General features: G+C 36.4%; 3 protein-coding genes across 17 annotated transcripts in view; 1 reads left to right on the top strand and 2 right to left on the bottom strand.

The window, feature by feature from the left end:
• Positions 1 to 22594, top strand: part of LOC127866775 (uncharacterized) — a 23525-nt gene continuing 931 nt past the window's right edge. Inside the window, exons 1-14 of one of the 7 annotated variants that reach the window (XR_008043098.1) lie at positions 14 to 204; positions 2170 to 2329; positions 5095 to 5298; positions 7124 to 7305; positions 7887 to 8046; positions 8883 to 9006; positions 9515 to 9629; positions 10426 to 10594; positions 11158 to 11333; positions 11694 to 11828; positions 12056 to 12238; positions 12811 to 12924; positions 13442 to 14116; positions 14274 to 15513. Coding sequence is in view for 4 of the 7 variants with exons in the window: in XM_052407577.1 (XP_052263537.1) it covers positions 2227 to 2329; positions 5095 to 5298; positions 7124 to 7305; positions 7887 to 8046; positions 8883 to 9006; positions 9515 to 9629; positions 10426 to 10594; positions 11158 to 11333; positions 11694 to 11828; positions 12056 to 12238; positions 12811 to 12924; positions 13442 to 13612 (1836 nt within the window). In the remaining 3 variants the exon portion in view is untranslated. Of the gene's footprint in view, positions 209 to 307; positions 458 to 2169; positions 2330 to 5094; positions 5299 to 7123; positions 7306 to 7886; positions 8047 to 8882; positions 9007 to 9514; positions 9630 to 10425; positions 10595 to 11157; positions 11334 to 11693; positions 11829 to 12055; positions 12239 to 12810; positions 12925 to 13441; positions 15514 to 22594 lie in introns of those variants that run through there. The other 6 variants (XM_052407577.1, XR_008043097.1, XR_008043099.1 and 3 more) reach the window with 6 other exon arrangements.
• Positions 18162 to 22594, bottom strand: part of LOC127866768 (kelch-like protein 26) — a 17440-nt gene continuing 13007 nt past the window's right edge. The window contains exon 3 of the transcript XR_008043096.1: positions 18162 to 18335. The gene's annotated coding sequence lies outside the window, so the exon portion shown is untranslated. The remainder of the gene's footprint in view (positions 18336 to 22594) is intronic.
• The window catches only part of LOC127866769 (kelch-like protein 21), a 141268-nt gene continuing 137057 nt past the window's right edge, over positions 18384 to 22594 (bottom strand). For 5 of the 9 annotated variants that reach the window (XM_052407564.1, XM_052407561.1, XM_052407568.1 and 2 more), the window contains one exon: positions 18384 to 20554. In XM_052407564.1, coding sequence (XP_052263524.1) covers positions 18418 to 20526 — 2109 coding nt within the window. In that variant the 5' untranslated portion in view covers positions 20527 to 20554 and the 3' untranslated portion in view covers positions 18384 to 18417. Of the gene's footprint in view, positions 20555 to 21064; positions 21122 to 22331; positions 22572 to 22594 lie in introns of those variants that run through there. The other 4 variants (XM_052407563.1, XM_052407562.1, XM_052407565.1 and 1 more) reach the window with 4 other exon arrangements.

The following is a 22594-nucleotide window of genomic DNA, read 5'->3' on the forward strand; positions in this document are numbered from 1 at the left end:
TGTTAATGTAAACATTTACCGAAATAGATGACAACATGGGTGTGCAATACTGCCATTTATTGACATGATTACTACTTAAAATTTATTATATTGTTTTATTGTCACATGTTCTATTAAAGGTATGTGTAAGCTTTCGAACACTTGTCGTGCCAAAAAATACTGACCATCATCCTTAAATGTAACGTGCTAAAGATAAAGAACTAAGTAAGTAAGTTATAAGGCAGTATTGAAAGATAGATAGATAGATAGTTATTTGCTATGTCTTTTATTTTATTTTTACCCTTAATTGTTATAAACGTGTTACCAATATACCGGACTTTATCCTTATTCAGGATTTCAGCAGAAGCTTAACTCCAGAATTACAAACACATCGAACTACAGGCTGAGACTTACATTAGTTCTTCTTGAAATTGAACTTGAATGCTCTGAGTTTGTATATACATACAGCTCAGCCCAGGTACCCGTAGGGTCAATAGCTGGGAGTTGGATAATTGCAACAAAGACTTACATCTATGTCTCTCATACAGTGTGTGTGTATTTTGAACTTTACGAGGTCCTTCCCAACTAGAGGTTACATTATGTGAGGGCTTAGAGTGTGTCACAGCACTTCTACCTAATTAATTAATTAGACTCACACAAGTTGGGACAAATTTTGAATTATTATTTCCATCTATTTCATTGTTATTGAAAGGTTTTTCAATTTTGATGTGGTTGGTACAATCAGTGCATACAACAGTGATATAATTGACATATATCATATTATTAACATTATAATACAAAATATAATAGCGAGTGATGATTTATCGACCACAGCATATAATTATAAAATATTTTATCCAATTTTCTTAAGTGAATTACATATTAAGATATGAAGTTCCCATTTAAAGGGCAGTAACTGGAATGAATGGAAGAAACCAGTCCTACTACATGATTAAATAAAAAGACAAACTTAAGTTTTTTCCATTATTCCTTTTAACTTGCAGATTGTTTGTTTACTTGTCCAGACCTTTATTTTTGTTGTCCTACCATTATAGTCGAGACCTACATGGGAATTGCAGTTGCTCATGCAGCCATTTTTACACCAAATGACCTGTTTTGGTTTCTACTACAAAACTGTCTATACATTTCCTGGAGAGTTTTTGTTACATTATACAATTACATGTGGTATGAGCAATGATCTATATTGGAAATAGAGATCTGAATTGCGAAAACTATAGGCTTAGATTATCAATTTCATTTCATTACAATTGGCTGAAATTCATAATGATTGGAATGACACCAAAAGGCCATTCAAAGTCTTATAAAACTTTCAAGTGAACTTACAAAAAGTTTGAACAACATTAGATCGTATATTCTGATGAAGCAGCGCCATTGAAGTGTTGTGTTACATATATTGATGATGATGATTCATGTTGTGATAAATATTTCTAATACTGAATGTATTCAAGATCTCTCAATGCTTGACCAAATGTTCTCAAACTTTCACAGCTGATTGTATAGAATATCATTATAGATGGAATTTTGATTGATACCTGTTTTGGTCCTTTGTCTTTTTGTGCACTGTGGAATATTTAGTGGATTTGTCTGTTTGTCCAAATGTATGTTGTGGGGTCATCAGTGACAAATTTTTAGTTTTTCCTTTTAATCATACATATGAACTTTAAGTCCTGAATCTCAGAGCATTGTCCGTACTTTTGGCATTTTTTTTATTTAGGTCACTGGATACTCAAAAATATGAGCGAGAATTACAAAACAAAATAAAGACATGGTTATCTGTATTTAACACAGTTTATAAAAGTTTGTGAAATACAGTTTGTATTGCAAAACAGCATCAGGAAATTTGGTTAGTAAAGCGATGGGCTACTGTGAAGTTGCTGGTAATGCACAGACATGTATTAAGATACAAAACACTTATAAAACATATACGTAGACAGATTTTCTCTGTGACATTGTGGTTAAGTGAACATACAAGCCAGCCTGTCTGCTTAGGCTAATCAGGGATGACACGTTCTGCTTTGCTTGTATTTTTCGTGTAAACAAAGTCTCTTCTTAATGAAAATCAAGTTTAAGCCTAATGTGTCGTGCTTGATTGAGCCTCTGCGGACTGCAAAGGCTTATCTGAAAGAGTACTTTACGCACATGCTTTAAGCTCCATTTTCTCCTATACAGTTCCAGCAGTCTTGTTTTGGCCATTATACATACAGAGTCTGGTTGGGTCAGGAAACTATGAGCACCATCGACACACTACATCATGCAACAGAGGCTGTCCAAGCCATGGAGAGGCTGTACCTGGAACTGAAAGATGTCAAACATGGCATCAATTTTGAAGGTACGTCAATCTAGGAAATATTTACAGTACCTAAAATTTATAAAACAAACCATTGGGTGTGTTTAATATTTACTTGTGATATGCCACAAAGAAAACAGGGTAGGGTCTAACAGTTGAGTGCAGGAATTCTACTGACATTACGAACATTGTTGGTGTAGATAATGTCAGTGGTATAAAATTCATATGAACAACTCAAATTTGGCTTGAGGAGCATATGATGTCCAAAGTACTTACTTTATTCAAAGACCTTATTTTAAGATCAGACATTGACTTGATGTTGTAACAGCTAGGTGCAAAGCATTGTCAGGAAGCAATGGATTACTGGTAGACTGTTAATGCTTGATTCTATATCACACATTGATCATACTGTTTGTAACGGTAACAAGTCAAAATGAGTGCCTGTAGTGTTAATATTTACATCATCTTCCTTTATCTTCCCACAATATATCAAAATAGCTTAATTTTTAGCTTGGCTGTTTTCGGCATCCGCAGTGCTAAAACCTTTACATTTGTTCTAAAAACAAAGTGCTTCCACCTACAACTTTGAAACTTCATATGTAGATGCACCTTGATGAGTTCTACACGCCACACCCATTTTTGGGTCACTAGGTCAAAGGTCAAGGTCACTGTAAAAAAAATAATCTGACAAGCTCTCATTTATTCAAAACTGCACCAGCAACCAAGCGTTGGCACCTGTTTAGCGGTGCTCTTGTTAAAATATATTTTGCAAAAAATCATGTCTTGGTAGCGTTTACTGTAAAAAAAAGGTGCAACTAGAAATTTAGAAAAGGCAACCTGATTTTGTCAGCAGGTTGTTCTGCAGGTTTTACATCCTTACATTTTTGATCTGTCTGAAAAGGCATAATTTATAGCGGTTACTTTTAACAGTGGAAACTAGAAATGGCGCGGCAGAGGCCGAAGCGTATCCCAACGCCGCATGTTTGACCCAGGGGCGCCCCAGGGTTGGTAATGGGGCCATGCATAGTTGAGATTGACCGTATTGTCATAAGAGAAGTTCAGTATCAATTAATAGTGAATCGGTGCAGAAATGAAGAAATTATAGTAAAAGACAATTTTGGGTGGGTGTGGCCTATTATGGGCGGGGCGCCCCAGGGTTGGTAATGAGGCCATACATAGTTGAGATTGACCGTATTGTCATAAGAGATGTTCAGTATCAATTTGAAGTAAATCGGTGTAGAAATGAAGAAATTATAGTAAAAGGCAATTTTGAGTGGGCGGGGCGCCCCAGGGTTGGTAATGGCGCCATGCATAGTTGAGATTGACTGTATTGTCATAAAAGAGGTTCAGTATCAATTTGAAGTGAATCAGTGTAGAAATGAAGAAATTATAGTAAAAGGCAATTTTGGGTGGGCGTGGCCTATGTGGGCGGGGTGCCCCAGGGTTGGTAATGGGGCCATGCATAGTTGAGATTAACTGTTTTGTAATAAGAGAGGTTCAGTATCAATTTGAAGTGAATCGGTTTAGAAATGAAGAAATTATAGTAAAAGGCAATTTTGGGTGGGCGTGGCCTATGTGGGCGTGCCCTATGTGAATACGCCCTATGTGGGCGGGGCGCCCCAGGGTTGGTAATGAGGCCATGCATAGCTGAGATTGACCGTATTGTCATAAGAGAGGTTCAGTATCAATTTGAAGTGAATCGGTGTAGAAATGTAGAAATTATAGTAAGAGGCAATTTTGGGTGGGCATGGCCTATGTGGCCGGGGCGCCCCAGGGTTGGTAATGGGGCCATGCATAGTTGAGATTGACCGTATTGTCATAAGAGAGGCTCAGTATCAATTTGAAGTAAATCAGTGCAGAAATGAAGAATTTAATGTAAAATAACATAAAAAAATGAGTGAAAATCTCTGACCCGGCCCCGCCCCAACCCCCATAACTTTTAGTTTAAACCTATTTATTTTAGCTCGATTGCATCGAAAGCCCAAGGCTTATATAAACGCTCTCAAGTCCGTTTCCTGGGCCTAGAACCAGTACTTGGTGTCTTTGGAGAGATCTAAAGAACGCTCCCGCGGTGGGGATCGAACCCGTGACCTCCCGGTCGCTAGGCGGACACCATATCCATTACACCACGGCGACTTGATGCCATAACTTTTGACCTAGGGGTCAGATCAAAATTCCGTCACTGTCACCGTGGCACATATGCTCATAGCTACCATGTATGTAAGTTTCAAGGTTCTAGTGCTAATAGTGTAGGAGGAGCAGGTGGCCAGGACAGACAGACGGACGGACAGACAGACGCACATCACCACAATATCCCCACTTTTTCTCCGAAAAACGTGGAGATAACAAGGTTTGCAGGGGTAGCATTCCTGCAGTTGTGCTGACAATAGCCTCTAAACATGTTGTAATATCATCATGAAACTGTAGTGAAGAACAATTAGGCACGCAAGAAAGTAAAATTAAGTTTTCAGTATCATTTCTTGTGTCACACCCTTTTTTTACATCACATAAAATGTGTGGATCAGTGATAAAAGGCACATATTGGTTGAAGCATAACTGCTGTGTTGATATTTGAGTGATGCCATATCAGGTTCTCACAGTAAACATTCTTATTTGTAATTTTTGTTGAAAGGCCATTTTTTGTAGAAGTACGGTACAGCTTTAGCAAAATTTAATAAGACAAAAAATATAATATTATAGACCAATTTGTCATAAATTAAATTATTAAATAGATAATAATTATTTTTAATTTTATTGTTTGTATTATTTCTTTCATTAGAGTTATTGATCTTATAAACTTATTTCAGTGTTCCAAAAGTGTATGGATTGCCTGGATGACCTGAAATCTATCAAGTCCAGCCTTGAAGGGTCAGAGGTGAAGGTCAAAGCTCCAGAGGTCAAAGAGGATTTCCTTGTGGAGCTTAAGCAACTGACCTTGATGCACATCCCATCATCCATGGAAAAAGATGTTTGCCTTAAATTTCAAGATTTAATTCAGAAAACTTTTGAAGGTCTGTTCATAAATAGCATGTGGTTAGGACATTTGTTAAGGTTTTTCATACAGTAGCTATAGTGAATATAAGTAACAAATTTTTTTTATGTCCCCCACCCACTATAGTGGGGGACATATTGTTTTTGCCCTGTCTGTTGGTCTGTACGTTGGTCTGTTTGCTCCAACGTTAACATTTGCAATAACTTTTTCAATATTCAAGATAGCAACTTGATATTTGGCATGCATGTGTATCTCATGGAGCTGCACATTTTGAGTGGTGAAAAGTCAAGGTCAAGGTCATCCTTCAAGGTCAGAGGTCAAATATATGTGGCCAAAATCGCTCATTTTATGAATACTTTTGCAATATTGAAGATAGCAACTTTATATTTGGCATGCATGTGTATCTCATGGAGCTTACATTTTGAGTGGTGAAAGGTCAAGGTCAAGGTAATCCTTCAAGGTCAGTGGTCAAATATGTGGCCAAAATCGCTCATTTTATGAATACTTTGGCAATATTGAAGATACCAACTTGATATTTGGCATGTATGTGTATCTCATGGAGCCGCACATTTTGAGTGGTAAAAGGTCAAGGTCATCCTTCAAGGTCAGAGGTCATGTATATGTGGCCAAAATCGCTCATTTTATGAATACTTTGGCAATATTGAAGATACCAACTTGATATTTGGCATGTATGTGTATCTCATGGAGCCGCACATTTTGAGTGGTAAAAGGTCAAGGTCATCCTTCAAGGACAGAGGTCATGTATATGTGGCCAAAATCTAAAAAAATCAAAGCGGCGCAGAAGGGGACATAGTGTTTCTGACAAACACATATTTCTTGTTTTTAAATATATTTTATACCTGATAATTAGTGCTGAGATGAATATGTTAAGTAAAAATTAATAGACACAGGTAGCGCAAACTTGAATGATTTTTACATATTCCCATGCAATAGGATGTTTTTAATTTTAACACAAATACATTATTTTGTTATGAAGAACATGGTGACAATACAAAACACAACTTATTGATGGAAGTGGTAAAAGATTATGCAAACGTTTAATTGCAAAACAGATAAATATTATCACTAGTGGAGCATATTGTTACACAGTAGGTGGCCTTTTTATTTAGAATTGCTGCACACTATAATTACAAAAAGAACTAAACCATAATAAAGCCATTTGTCCCTTTCTGATTTTAAGAACTTTTTTATGTTTTAGAATCAGCTTTTCTCATGGTGAACATAAATTGGTGATGAATTGTTCTTAAAATATAACAGGGTAATTACACTTACATTAATTTAAGCCATGCTCTTTGAAAAGGGGGTTTCATGCATGTGCGTAAAGTGTCGTCCCAGATTAGCCTGTGCAATATGCACAGGCTTAATAGGGACAACACTTTATGCCTAAACTGGATTTTTGCTAAGAAGAGATTTTCTTTAAATAAAAAATATAAAAGCAGAAATTGTCATCCCTAATTAGACTGTGCAAACTGCACAAGCTTATCTGGGACAACACTTTACGCACAGGCATCAAACCCCTTTTTCACAGAGCAAGGCTCATTAGCTCAATATAGAATCAAGTCAGTGTGGTCTTATGCATGTGAGCTGCACTCTTGGAAAACTAGGCTTAATGCGTAGGCTTATCAGGAACGACACTTTTAGCTTTTATATAGTTTTTAGTTTAAAGAAGTCTGTTCCAAACGAAAATCCAGTCAAGGTGGAAAGTTTTGTTCCTGATTAGCCTGGGCATACTGCACAGGATAATCTGGGACAACACTTTATGCACATGCATTAAGCCCTGTTTTCCCAGAGCAAGGCTAATGGGTTCACTATATTGTTCACAGGGACAGGTGTTGATGTAGTGTATGCATGCCTTCTGACATGCCCGTGGTATGCCTGCACTCAACAGGAGAGAGGGGAGCAGGCCAAATACAACACACTGTTTGTGGTGTACCAGTCAAGCCTCAGGAGCTTTTGTGCACCAGTCAGCAGCCATGTTGTGGAAAAGACTAGCATTGTTGACAAGGTGCATTTCCGGACAATATCTCCATAGTAAAACAATTACAATACATGTGTAGCATACACAAAATATGAAGACAATTAATAAGTAGAAAGTTTATGACAAATTTATTGGTTGCAAATGACGCCAAATAAATCAAACAAGTACTGATAATATACTCTATAGTACATGTTTATTTAGGACTTTCTTTCATCTAAATGTCTGTTAATATAAAACTTTACTATTTTATTAAAGCCACACCTCCCAATATGAAAAGGAAAGTGGTTATACAACTTGACACAAGCCTTCAATATATGTAAAAAGTTCTTCATAGGAAAGCTGTCAAAAACATGAGCTTTGTTCGGGGGAAAAAAGGGCTTAATGCATTAGCATAAAGTGTCGTCTCAGGGAGGACACTTTCTTCCTAAACTAAATCTTCGCCAGGGAAAGACTTATCTAAACAAAAAACGCCATACAAGCGGAAATTATTGTCCCTGATTAGCATGTGCGGATTGCACATACTAATCGGGAATGACACTTTATGCACATGCATTAAGCCCTGTTTTCACACAGCTTTGTCATATGAAGGGTTTTTGTGTGGATTTCAGGAGTGGCTGTATGGCTGTGAGCTGTTCCACTTTGTGCAGTCGTTGTGTAAAGGCCGGACACGCAATGTGGAGGCCCTGCACTGCCCAGAGCCTGCTGTAATCTACCAGACAGAAGCTTGGAAACAACTCGGGAAAAGCCTACACTATAAATATGTCACTGGTAAAAAAACTAATAAAACTAACTTGAGTATTTATAGAAAATACATCAAACTTACAGTTGTTTAGTTACGTTAAGTGGTTACTCTTTAATCTTAAAATGAGCTCTTGTAAATATGTCATCTATATTAGCCCTGATGGGGTAATCACATGACAAACAACATCGCGACATTCATGCCAAGACAGGTATTGTTCTCTGTTTTATACCATTTATTTTTTGTATTTATTGTTTAAATGCTGCTCGTTTTCCAGCCGTATCAGATTTTTTTATTATTTAAACAATTAATAAAAGTAATAAAGGGTATAAAAAGGCGAAATATACCTGTCTCGCCATGGACGTTGCCATCTTGTTTGTCACCTGATGACCCCCTCTATGTTAGCCTAAGCTAACAAACCCCTAAGTTAACAACCAAGTATTTTTATGCTGCCAGCATGTACCGATGTGGGATGGCATATAGTGATTGGCCAGTCCGTTCCTTCATTCTCCCAATGCATACGAGGTTAACCCAAAGTGAAATGTTTGGTCTAACATCAATTACGGGCATTGTAAATAATATGATTTCTAAGTTGCATTTCATGTTGTTATTGATCTTTTGATTTGATGGACAATTAACTAGCGATTTAGAAAGGTATGAAATAACTGTGTGAAGGACCTTTTACTGTAAAAATTCAAGACCTTCCCTGTGAAGACACCATTCTGTACACTGGTAATCTCAACGACTTTGGTGTGGCTTTAAAGCCACAGTTTGCAAGGCTTTACAAATCTACTTAGAGAGGGTATTGTCAAATAATAGTATTTAGTGGTGAATATTGTATTTATTTAAAGCCTTCTCAATACAGGTCTGCGATGTTATCTGGAAGCTTGTCGTGGCCAGGCAGTTGGAGGGATTGGCAAGAAAGGAAAGGACGGGAAATTCAGATTGGCAGATGGAACCACTTTCAGGCAGCTGTGCGATTCCTTTAGGTGCTTATTATATTGTTTACTACTAAAACTAACACAAGCTGTTATGGTTAAGCATAGGACTGTCAATCCAGAGTTCAGTTCCTACCCTTACACATTACTTCTATGAGCATTGGTCTTGAAATTATTTCTGCAGCCATTCTCCCCATACCTCTCGTATAAGTTGCACAATGTCAGTGCATAAACTTTCTAAGACTTTGTGTATACAATGATTACTGGGTAAAGACTTAGACCAACTGAGCCCTGGAAAAGAATTAGTTTAAATATTATTGATATGAATTATTGCATTGGTTGTTGGCTGTCCGGCTTGCTCAGTGGTTGGTTCACTCTTTTCTTATCTAGGCGACCCGAATTTATTTCTATGGGCACATATTTTGGGGGGGTTTCATTAAAAAAGATATTATGAAATGGATTTTAACCTGGATAGATTCAAATCTTTGTATGTCTAACCACCCTAATCCTTCTTATTTAGGAGAAGTTAATTATTTGTTCAATTATGAAATATATCCAGACTGATGAATCACGCGTACAACAGTGTGAAAGGCTTTGGCCCTTGTACATATGAGACCTCACCACTGCCTGATGTCGGCAAGCGAGCCATGGCCTTCATGCAGTCCATGTACCAGGTAGATGATGCAAACGTTGACTTTTGGTGGTTTTTGGTCATATATGCTAGGCATTTGTTTAATCACACAGGTGAATACATATTTTTTATGCATATATTGGCTGCTTCGTCCGTCCGTCCGTGTGTCCGTGTGTCCGTCCGTGCACAATTTTTGTCCGGGCTATTTCTCAGCAACTAATGACCGGAATTCAATGAGACTTTATGGGAAGCTTCACTACCAAGAGGGGATGTGCATATTATCAGCGGGTTCTGGTCGGATGATTTTTCACAGAGTTATGGCCCTTTAAAATTTTCTATAAAAAAATTATTGTCCCCCAACTACTGTGCCCTCAAGATGTTTCCTTTTATCTGAATATATAGTGCAATATTGTGACAAAAAAAACCTTTGGGGAGCATCCGACGGTTTTTTGTTTCTATTTGTTTTCCTTTGATATCAGTATAATTATGAATATCTTTATATTATTGTGTGTATTGTTTAGGGTTGAAAACAAACATTACTTACTTCCATTGAGATCAATAGCAGAACCTTCTGGTCAAGGACACCTCTGATATTCTGTTCATTTACTATTCAAATAGTTTTATATGTTTGTAAAATGCAATGTTTTATCTTGATTATGTGGCATTACGTTTGTGAATTAGAAATGAAACAGATGTTATACTTTGTGTCCAAGGAATTAATATTTGTCTTTTGTGTTAGAGAAAATTGCCTCAAAACATCTTTACTATCATATCTTAAATTAATAGCTAAAACAATATGTAATGGTAACTTGATCCAATGAAGAGTTTGTTTGTTCAAGAACCCAGATGTTTCTAAGAAAGATGCTTTCACCCTGCTTCTGGAGTGGTATGAACAGTTCAACAAGGAACCAGCCCCTGTATATAGCAAACCTGAGGAAGTGCAAGGAATTGTGGGGGATTGGCATATGCAAATGAGATTGCATGGAAGGCCTCTCTCACTGAGCAGAGGTAAGGGCCATATTGAAAAAGCTTTATCTGCAAAGTGAATTCCTTTTGCATGGAATTTCTTAGAACATCGCCAACTGCCACTGCCAGGTTAAGGGGTAAATGATTACCAAAGAAAGCAGCCCTTTAGGACAGTCTATTATGATAATGATATCTCTGGTAATTTCCTATAATGGACAAGTTAATGTAAGATTCAAATGTATACTCTTGCCCTTGAAACTTCTTTTGTAACAAAAAGCTTTTATTTATCTGACCTGTGCACTAGAGTGCTAATGGTCAGCTGTTGTTTAGCGTTAATAGTCATTTGTCATCAACTTTAAGCTTGTTATCACTTTTAAAGCCACATTTTGTATCAAACCTTGAGGGAAATTGGTCAGAATGTTGATCTGCGCAATACCTAGGCAGAGTTTGATTTTGGCTCAGGAGCATCCAAAAACAAAGTTACCAGATCAAATCTGAGAGAAAAAAATGTAACCACTTAGAGGCCATGTTTATGACTCAATCCTAATGAAACCTGGTCACATTGCATAAAATGTTTGTGAATGCATGTTATTTTGATTGCACAGTTCTGCCAGATGACCTGACAGAGATGTGTAGCCTGATGGAGAAGATAGGGGGCCCAGTGTCCAACCTTGATCCTGCACAGATTGTACTGATCACTCAGGCAGGCAGCTTCATGTATGGCTTGTCCACGCCCACCAGTGATGTGGACTACCTGGTTATATATGCAGAGAAAACAGAGGCAAGTTTGCATTGAAATGATACAGACATAAATATATTTACAATTGATCATAATTATTTATTATTTCAATAAGGATTGAACCAAAAATATATAGATGGAACTAGGGCAGTGAATAAAAGAGCTTGTATATGCCTTGCAACATTTGATAGATGTGCCTTGAATAAATGGACACTATTAAAGACCTCGCGGAATTCTGAAGCAACGGTGTAAAAACATCCTAAAAAGTGTGAAAATCAGTTCTTGAGAGCAAGAACTTCTTGCTTGAAAGTTCTTGTAAATTAATCATTTGTGTTTGGTCAGAACTGTTATAGTCTTGTGTCTGTGTAATGCTTATGTTGGTTTTTATACATGACCTTTCAGAAATATCTCACTGCCTGCAAAAAGCTACCAGAAAGTTTTGAATCAAGGGGTCCTACAAAACAGATAGAATATGGTGCCTATGAAATCAGATGCTTTGCTGAAATGGTACTGAAAGGAAGTGTAGTAATACTTGAGGTATGCATTACTTTCAATGTAGTTATTTGTCTTCAGTGTTTAGTCCTGGATGTTTAAATACACAAAAATGGTGAAATTAAATCCAACCTGTATAGAAAGTATAATCACTGTAAACTTATAAACTTCTGAAAATGGTATTGAGTTTGTAAGAAAGTCCCTGTAGTTGACCATTTACTTTAATACTGGATGTTTGCATTATATCTTTAACTGATGTGACTTTCTTGCAGCTGCTGTACAAAGATGGCCATAACTACATGAGTCCAGCGTGGACAGAACTGTCCTCACAACGGGACCGGTTTGTGTCCGAGACTGCTATACAGCAATACATGGGGCTTGTGAAGAACAATCTGCACATGATAAAAAGGGAGAAACATAAAGACATGCCTCAGGAGAGAAAACTGTTTTATCAGGTCCTAGAGTTTAACATCTAGCTTAAATTATTATCAGATTTAGTTATTATTAATGCAATCAGTTGTTAACAAGATAAGGTCTACTAGTACAGTTTTGAAACTTTGATTTGTTCTTGGTTTTCTCTGAATACCCGTATTGTTAGGATTTGAATTGTTTTATGTTTTCCCTGAAGGAGAGGCAATTATGATAATAGAATTGAAAAGAATACCATTATAATTGTTTATCAAAATTAGGACTTTTATATGTTGATTCTTCATCAATTTGTGATTTAAAATGCCAATATATTACGTGAAACAGCCGTGACATTAGAATCGATTTATTTGTATATGTTTAAGTATACAATTTACTTCCTTACTTAAAATTATTGTAATCCTTGATTGAGTGTAAACGGAAAAACGCTCTTAAGATGACCCAAAAATGGTTGTGATTTAAAAAGAAACAATATTTTACAGTATTGTACATCCCATGATAGCCATCTTATTTTTCTAGTGTTGTAAAGTAACAAAACAGCTGTGCACAAAATGTTTAGAATGTGTTTATAGTTTAATAATTCCAAGACTTTACTTTTCAGATCTACCACAAGCTGGCCAGTGTGGAATACCTCCTGCAAGGGAAGACCCCGCCTGTGAGATGCTCCGGACCAATCAAGGACTTCATCATGAGGGTCCGGACACAACCCCTTGAGGTAATAATGAACAGTCTAGAAATGGGTAATCATTATTTGGCAGTGGGTCTGAGGCTTGATGTCTGGTTAGCACAGTGATTATTTCATACCATTTTCACTGAGGCTACCTTGTCCATACTAACCTACATGGTGCAGGTGATTTGTGTTGGTTTTCACCATACCAAATTGGTTGGATTTCCTTGGCTTTCAAAATATTTCATTAAAACTTATTAGTTGTTTAATGCAATTACTCAATTGTTTTTCCCTATGTTTTGCAAGTCTTGTATGTGAAATAGGCAGGGGTTCTCGGAATGCCACAGGTTTTCTCCTAGAGCAGTCCGCAAGCAAGACTGGTGATTTTCATCTTGTTATTCAATTGTGTTAGCCAGCAGAAGGCCATAAAAATATATATGTGAATATTTAGATTAAAATGTAATGACCTACATTCTCCTTATTATCAAATGGTTACTACAAAAGGAATGATAGTGAATGAAAGGTGATTTGTTACAAATTTATGTTTTTCTGCTTAATGTATTAGGGCGAGCTGTCAAGGGATGAACTTTTTAAAGATTGTATGCAGAAGATCAACGATATGGAACACAGACTTGCCAACAGGCCGTCACGTCTTTCAGAGAACTGTGATATGGAGATACTCACGTCATGGATAATGTCAGTGCGTGGGCTCAGTACAGTGGCCTCTGAGAGTTGATACCAATATGAAAAGCTAGAACTTTACAATTGTCCATTATTACTTTGTATTGAGATTTTTTTAATTAATGCACTGATTAATAATCAGTTTATGAATAATGCCGTCTTTTCAACTCTGTATACTGTTTTTTGAGGTTTAAGGCACTCTTTAGAAAACCTAGAAGTTTAGAATTTTTAAATCATTATTATTGTGTATAGACACACTATGACGTCTTAATCTTCATTAACTTATTAATGTGTTACATTTGTTTCAAGGGAAGATGATACTATGTTACAATTGTTTATTGACTTTTTATGCCCCCATTTCGAAGAAAAGGGGGTATATAGTTTTCGCACTGTCCGTCGGTCGGTCGGTTGGTCGGTCGGTCAGTCGGTCGGTCACACTTCGTGTCCGCTCTCTAATTCAAATAGTTTTCATCCGATCTTTACCAAACTTGGTAAGAAGTTGTATCCAGACAATATCTAGGTCAAGTTTGAATATGGGTCATGCCGGGTCAAAAACTAGGTCACTGGGTCACTTAGTGCATTTCATGGATTTAGCATGGTGTCCGCTCTCTAATTGAAGTAGTTTTCATCTGATCGTTACTAAACTTGGTCAGAAGTTGTATCAAGACATTATCTAGGTCAAGTTCGAATATGGGTCATGCCCTGTCAAAAACTAGGTCACTGGGTCACTTAGTGCATTTCAAGGATTTAGCATGGTGTCCGCTCTCTAATTGAAGTAGTTTTCATCTGATCTTTACTAAACTTGGTAAGAAGTTGTATCAAGACAATATCTAGGTCAAGTTCGAATATGGGTCATGCCGGGTCAAAAACTAGGTCACGGGGTCACTTAGTGCATTTCAAGGATTAAGCATGTTGTCCGCTCTCTAGTTTATGTGGCTTTCTGATTTATATTGATATTCTAAGTCATTTTTATGCCCCCAAAGGAGGGCATATAGTGATCGGATTGTCCGTTCGTCTGTCCGTCCGTCTGTCCTTCACACTTTGCGTTTAGATTTCGAAAAATGCTCATAACTTCTATGTCGCTTCTGATAGCAATTTCATATTTGGCATGCATGTGTATATGGACAAGGTCTTCCCATATGCACACAAATTTTGACCCCTGTGACCTTGACCTTGAACTTAGGGTCAGTGTTTAGGTTCCAAATCTGCGTTTAGGATTTGAAAAAAAGCTAATAACTTCTACCAATCGTTTACACAGTTATACTTTTATGTAGTGACACAGTTACAGTTGGGGGCATCCGTGTCCTGTCGACACATTTCTTGTTTAACTTACACTTTTAAAGTTAATCTTCAGAAAAATATTCTATGATTGTAACAGGACAAAGCACCCACATAGTCAGTACCTCTTTCTGAATTGGACCATGCAGTCTACATTTTATCGTTTTTTTTACTTCTTTTTATCAACTTCTTTTTATCCACTTCAATTGTTAACTGACTGGATTATGGGTATATCCTATGTGTGTCCGTCTGAATCTTAATCCTTCGATAACAAAATAAAAAGAACTTAATCTAGGTTTATAAAACTTGTAATGTGGATAGAGGACTATATGGGAAGTATGCACGTTATTTAATTTTTCGTAAGATAAAAATTATTGTTGTTATGATAGCAGATGATATGCTTACAGAAATAACTGAAAACTTATATCTAGATCCTTTGAAAACTCAAAAGTACGTAAGTTCGGTTGATGAAACTTGGTATGTGGATAGAGGGCTATATAGGAAGAATATGTGTTATTTAATTTGTTTGTCAGATAAAAAGTGTCGTTGCTATGCTTACAGATGATATGGATACAGAAATAGATGAAAACTTTAATCTAGATCAATTGATTGTGTTGGCTAGGTTGATAAAACTTGGTTTGCAGATATGACCATAATTGGAATACACACATTATAATAGTTTTGATTCCGTCCCTTATCCAAAAGAATCTGAATCCTGCTATAACTCATAATGAACTTAAGCTTGGTTGATGGAACTCTGTATGTGGATAGAGGGTAATATGGGGTAATATGCATGTTATTTAATATTTTTGCCAGACTTAAATTGTGGTGTACCTCTACAAAAGTAAGTGAAAACTAAAACCTGGATCCAGCAATAACTCAAATAGTGACTAAGCTAGGTTGATTAAACTCGGTTTGTGGATAAATGGCAATATGGGGTAATATGCACACTATTTCAATGGTCAGACAAAACTTGTTGCTGCTATGGTGTCTCATAAATCCCTACAAAGTGAACAATGGATCCAACAATAAGTATGAGTTACCATTTTTAAGATATATTTATCCTTAATACAATTTGTTTTTTATTTCAAACCTATAGCCTTACATACCCTTATATGAGTAGTATTTTCATTTAACAAAGATGTTACATAATATACATGCATGTTCTAATTTTTATTCACAGCAACACAATGTTCACTAAGCTCTTATGATTGATTTGTTTACTTGTCAATCTGGATTATATCCTGGAAATCTGGATTATATCCTGGAAACGGGCTTGGACGCGTTTCAATCAGCCTTTGGCTTTCGGTGCAATCAAACTCAAAATAAATAGGTTTAATTAAGCAGCAACATAAGCATAATTCTGCTACGGTGCAAGTCAAATTTTGAAAACTTGGATTGTGAACTAGACAATGACACCTACCAAATTTGTAAAATTGCAATCAAATACATGTGATAGAAATGTGCTGTTTAGAATTTTCATAAAACAGTTCCGTGAGTTAGACAGCTCAGACTATTTTGTAAATAGTGGAGCTAATTATTTAGGCACACTGAGACTACTAAGCTCTCACGCTGTAACAGACATAGTATATACACAAGACAAGAGAAGCTACTGTATTTTACCGTATTAACATCGCCCCTGTGGATGTCACCCTATGCATCATCGTTGACTCAATAGCAATTTCAGGAGATTGTTGCACTCAGATTCCTCCATCGTCATGTTGCAAACCCTGCTGAGATGATTGTTGTTGTTGAAGTGTTCTGCAGTTTGTCGCGCTTGCTCTATCCGGGTTCTGGATGCGAGGACTAGCGCTGTCCGGGGGGGGGGGGGGAGTATCAAGGGGGGGGGGGGGGGGGAGTATCCCTGTTCATCTCCGATTAAAACCTGTTTAATACCGGAAAAAAACATCATAGAGTGTATCTAATGTCTGATGTGTTTCCTACGTCAACCCTTCTAACTGTTGCATGCTGATGACCATTTGGTTTGATTATCAAATGCCCTTCCAGTTTCGATGATACAATAATACAGTCAACTTCTTTTCAGAGCTAAAGATGTTTAAATAAAGAGGGTTGTTTTACACATAGTAAAAGAAGTTTCTCATTATAAATGTGTTTGCACGCCTATTTTTGTATATAAAACCGCTTTTCTAGGGAATAGTATATACAAATAATTAGCGGTATAAAATAAAATTCCGCCCTCAAACATTCAATTTAGAAAGAATGGCCTGCAGAAATTAATCTTCTGACTAAGTTATAGTAATATGCATATATTTGTTGTATACCTTGGCCCCTTTCCCTCTTCGATCAAATTGTCTGTCGGTGTGTTGGTGTTTCTGTAGAGCATTTATCAATCATGTATAGAGAACGCTTTGAAGTAGGGTCATTTAAATTTGTATGCTTGAAACTTGCACTCTGAAATCGCACGGGTCATGGGTTCAATATTAAAAGTTTATTAAAGTATTAAAATGTTTCCTCTTTAAAGCTTGTTGATATCATGCATCTGGGATCACCTGATTCAACTATTATTTTATAGTAAAAAACGTAAACATCTTATTTTCTGAAACCGTAAGTGTCATTGGTTTATATTTGGTGTGTATCATCATATGGATGCCCTCCACTAAATGCAAAACGAAATAGAAAAAAGCACTCCTCTGTTTTTCTATCTCGTGGCCACGACATAGCTAACTCGTGGCCAAATAATTGTAATAGCACGGATGGCCGAGTGGTATAAGCGTTAGACTTTTACTCCAGGGGTCAGTGGTTCGAGCCCAGATGAGTGTTACTTTTTTTCTTTCTTTATCTTATTTCTTTTTTTTTTACTGGAGCTTTTTAGATCCAATGTTTACATTTATCAATATAAGGCATTTACTGACACACTTCAATACATGCCAGAATCTGTGAATGTGTATTCTTGGAGATACAAACAAAAACTGCATTTAAATCGGTCATGTTTTGACAAATTATCGGCTAGACTTAGCTCCTTGAAGTCATCTGTTTCATGTACAAATATTCTTTATATGGTTGTAGTGAAACATTGTTAACGATCTAGAAGTCACCTATTTGTTCTTATGCTATTTCGGCTGAGGTCGAAAATGGTTTTTGTAGTCCAAAAAATTGGCCGCCAACGGGAGGGGCTTTTTTTATATGACTATACTGAAACCTTGGTAACACTCTTAGTCACTGTTGTAGTCCAATTTTAAGGAAACTTGGTCAGGACATTTGTTTTAATGATGTCTCGACCAAGTTCGAAGTTCTGGTACATTGAAAAAATGGCCAATATGGGGCGGGGCAGATTTCCTTATATGGCTATAGTAAAACATTGTAGCCACTTTAATCGCCACGTTTATTGCAAAATCTTAATGATACCTGGTCAGAACATTTGTTCAAATAAAATATCGGCCGAGTTTGAAACTGGTCACATGAGCTCAAACACTTGTTAACTATGTAGTTTGTGTATGTTTGTAGTAAAACATTGAATTTTTTCTTCTTTTTTTGACCACCTTAAGTGTGTGTCATACAGAATGAAAATACATTGATAAACACATTAACACAAACATCACACAATATATACATAACAGGTTATTATCTCATTCCGTACCTGAACGACATGGGGCCTTTACGCCCTCGGTCTAAAAACATTTTATCTACATGCATGACAGCAGCAAAAAGTGGATAAATGTGGCCTTCAAAAGGAAGTGTTGTTTCATCATAATAATCGTAGTTCTTGCAGAGAATATCAAACCTCCCTACGGTATCATTATAATAAGCACTCATGACGAGGATCTTATTTTCATGGAAAACAGTGATGGCGCCCAACGTCACAAATTTTGTTTGTTTCCTGTAAAACACTTTCGGTGGTGATGTTTCTTCGTTGAAAAAGATAACGTTTCCATCTTCACAAACGATGTACACATCGCTGTTGTTTGTGCAGGCAGCTCCAAAGATGAATGTGTTAGGGATAGGAAGCTGATGGTGCAAGGTCGTACACGTCTCAAGCGCGCTATCAAAGCACTGAATGTCCTTCAAGTATTCTTCTCCGTTTGAACCTCCAAACAGAAATATTTTAGATTTAACACAAGCATAGGCTGAATTAAATACTGGAATATTTAATGTAACACTAAGTGTAATCCATTGGTTTACTTTGTGGTCAAATTTTTCAATAGTGCATAGTGGATCACATCCCTCCAAATACTGGCCATACCAGTATTGTTTCCCACCCAAAACATATACAACATCATTTATACACCCTATAGCATGGCAACAGCGTTCCTCATTCATTTCAGCAAGTTTTGAGCAGGAATTGGATTTAACGGAATACGTGCAAAAGCTGCGAAGGTTCTCTTCTCCACCTGTGAAATAGACATTGGTTTTGTTAAAGCAGGAAGCAGAGCCGGACAGAAATGACCACCCGGACCTAGACATACAGTTTGTATACAGAAAGGACGGAAAGGAGTTCAGTCGATACCAAGATTTGCCTGACAAGCTGTAGCATTGTATTTCAATATTGTCATACAAGTCGTGTCCAATTACCAACAAACATTTTTCTTTACGTGGTAGGTGATGAGAAAACATGGTTTCATTCCTTATATCTATAGTTTCTTTCACTTGTGCGCATAGTTGGGGATTTTTTTCTACAAATTTATGGTGAAGAAGATGATGCAGCTCATCAGTTTCTAAGTGTGAAAGTCTTATGTGCATAAGCAGATTTTCAAGAGACCCAGAGCCTTTATTGTTTATAATCCATTTCAAAACAAACTGAAGCACATCATATTCACTATTAACATATAAATTGTCATCTTTTATTAACTTTTGAATGTCATTTAACTGCAATCGCTTTACCAGCAATGTTTTTATTTCAAGAAAGTGGTCCAGTATGTAGTCCCAACATCCTGTTTGAAGAAGAACACAGTTGTATGTTTCAGCAAATTTCCAAAGCTCAACACAGTTGGTATTGTCAATAGTCGGTAGTAAGAAATGTTCACAAAGACTTTGCAATGAAGTTATCTGAAGATATACCGCTGTTGATAAAACAGCCTGTGCATTTCCACTGTTTACAGAAATCTGGCCTGTATAAATATAATTTAAAACATCCTTAAAGACATTGTTTTTGATCCCTTGAAGAGTTATAATTTCATCTGTGGCTTCTTTCATTCCTGAAGAAAACATAACTTCAAAGAATTCTGAAATTGCTGATAATATAACTTTGTGGCATCTATGTAAATGTGTTGCAATTTTTATTTTGACGTCTGCTAATGGTCTTGTGGCTTTTAGTAGCAATGGCACTTCCGTTTCAAAGGAACGATTCCGGAGGTTCTCAAACTCTAAATTAGCATCTTCTTCTGAGTTTTTACGATCTTTACATTCTAAATTAATGGACATGGTTTTATCAAATATCAAATCCAGATGAAGAGTTTGAATTATTTCACCGCATTCGGGCCCAATAGTTCTCTTGCCTCCGTACAGAAATTGTACCAAATTGTCTACACTTGCATGACTGTAACCTACTAAGCTCAGGTCACATTTTCCAGTTTGGATCAACTTTTGTCGTATCGGTTGTGAAAACAATGCAATCACAACCCCGTGAAGAGCAACGCTGGTAGTCTGAGTCGGAATGCTTGCGTTCAACAGGTGCCCATTTTCTCTCAGTCTGGTAAGCCCAGCAGACAGCCGGGTGAAATGTGGAGCTGACATGACCTCGATTATACCAGTCTTTTATTGCCTGAAACAACAATAATCTAATTATAAATCCCAGTTTGAATTATTTTATCCTGTTATCATGTTAAGTTCTTTAAGTTAAATCCAGATGAATAAACTAAGCTTAATTCAGCATTGCCATAAGAAAAACAGTTTTGCGTGGAACAATGACGTCAGACGTCGCAACAGTGACATGTTGTTCTTTCCAATAAAGTGCACATGATAAAAAAATCGTAAAAGTTATCAAAACGTCAAATATAAACAACTTCAATTACACAGAAGACTTAAGAGAGCAACGGTTGAGCTAAATTTCCTCATCCAAATTGTGTAAAAAACTGGCTATTAAACTAATAAAAAAATAATATAAGAAAGTAATACAAGGAATCAATTATGATCTCAGTACTGCACTCAAGTCTAAGATAGACTTCAATATCCATTAAAAATGTGTTTATGTCGCTTATATGAAGACAAAATAACGATAATGCCCCTCTGGCTCAAATACGATTTTTATTGCATTAATCTATATCTCTTTTACTTTGAACGACTTGACTGCTTCCAGTACGGCCGCGCCCATGGCCACTACAATTCAAAATGACAAATGGCAGAGATGACGTTGCTGCAATGTGTCATTCTAGTTTAACTAATATTAGGTCGGAATTATAGACTTCAGTTGGCTAAACAAGAATAAGGATTCTTATGATTATAATACATTGCAATGGACAGATATGTACTGATATCAAGATCCAATAATAGTTTGACCGATATTTGATCTTTTACCAGATTCAAATCGATAGTATAACAACGATCTTATAAACTTGGGCTCTATACTATCGCTTGTTTAGATCACACTCGGGGTTTTCCCAAAAATGCAGAATCCGTGTTTGTCAACTAGGACAAAGTTGTCAAAAAATGCGATATTTGATAATTATTAACGGGATAAGGGAGGAAATAATAGGATAAAATAGAATAAAATGGATAAAGCTCAAGTTTTGCATGCTCGGCTCGAACAATGGTAGCGCGAGGCTTACCATGGTTCTAGCCTCGCATAACCTTGATCTTTATCCAAAACTTACATAATATTATCTATATTAGCCATTGAACGCGTATATAAAATTATCCATATAATAAGTACAACGGATACTTGCATTTATTATTAAATATTTCGAACGGTACAAATCAAATGCAATTGTAGAGAATTTTCTGTTTATTCAAGAAATGTTTGTTTAATGGTCATTACTACGTATATGGGTTTTCAACGTTTAAAAGCCCCATCTTTTTTGCACGAATATGTGATGTTTCGGAAATTAAATCTAGATTATGATTTTGAAGAGTAGATAATAATTGAAAACTAACATTGGCTGTCGCGATATAAACGCAGCTTTGCTGACCTCTCGAGGTACAGTGAAGTACAGACAAGTTCTGATAAATGAATGATTCTTAATCAATATTTCATGAAGAAGCATGTTATTATCTTCATTACACATATTGTGTTCTAAAATCAAAAGCCGTACGTTCAAAACTGAAAAGTAGATGGTATGGTGATTTCTATCGACCTAGTTAGTAGTGGCGACTAATATTTACTCATGGGCATACACAGGTACTTGATTTTTTTTGTCCTTATATTTATAATATATATAAGGACCAAAAAATATTTCAAGTACCTGTGTGGATTTTCAATAGGAATTCACTATTAATAAATGCTATAAAAAATTGAATTGAATATCGAGTCTTTAAAAGTATCTATCTATCTATATATACTGCTAGTCGCCAACAATTAGCATTACAAGCAGGTAATATCTCACCGGTAAACAAGTTCGAACCCCACGTATGAATTATATTGTCAACTATTTCGCATACCTCCTAGTATAACTTCTTATTGTAAAAATCCGATTTCCACAAAAGACAATGCATGGCTAAATAAACACTTTTTAAATAATAATGCTTACATTACTTACAGTTTTATTCAAATGTGTGTATCATATCCGTTTATGTCTCGAGTAAAATCGAAAGTAAACTGATAAGGCATCAACGGGAATTTCCCATGACGTACAGTTAAGTTATTTCG

The sequence above is a fragment of the Dreissena polymorpha genome, chromosome 2 (genome assembly GCF_020536995.1).
Source record: "Dreissena polymorpha isolate Duluth1 chromosome 2, UMN_Dpol_1.0, whole genome shotgun sequence".
Lineage (NCBI taxonomy): Eukaryota > Metazoa > Mollusca > Bivalvia > Myida > Dreissenidae > Dreissena > Dreissena polymorpha.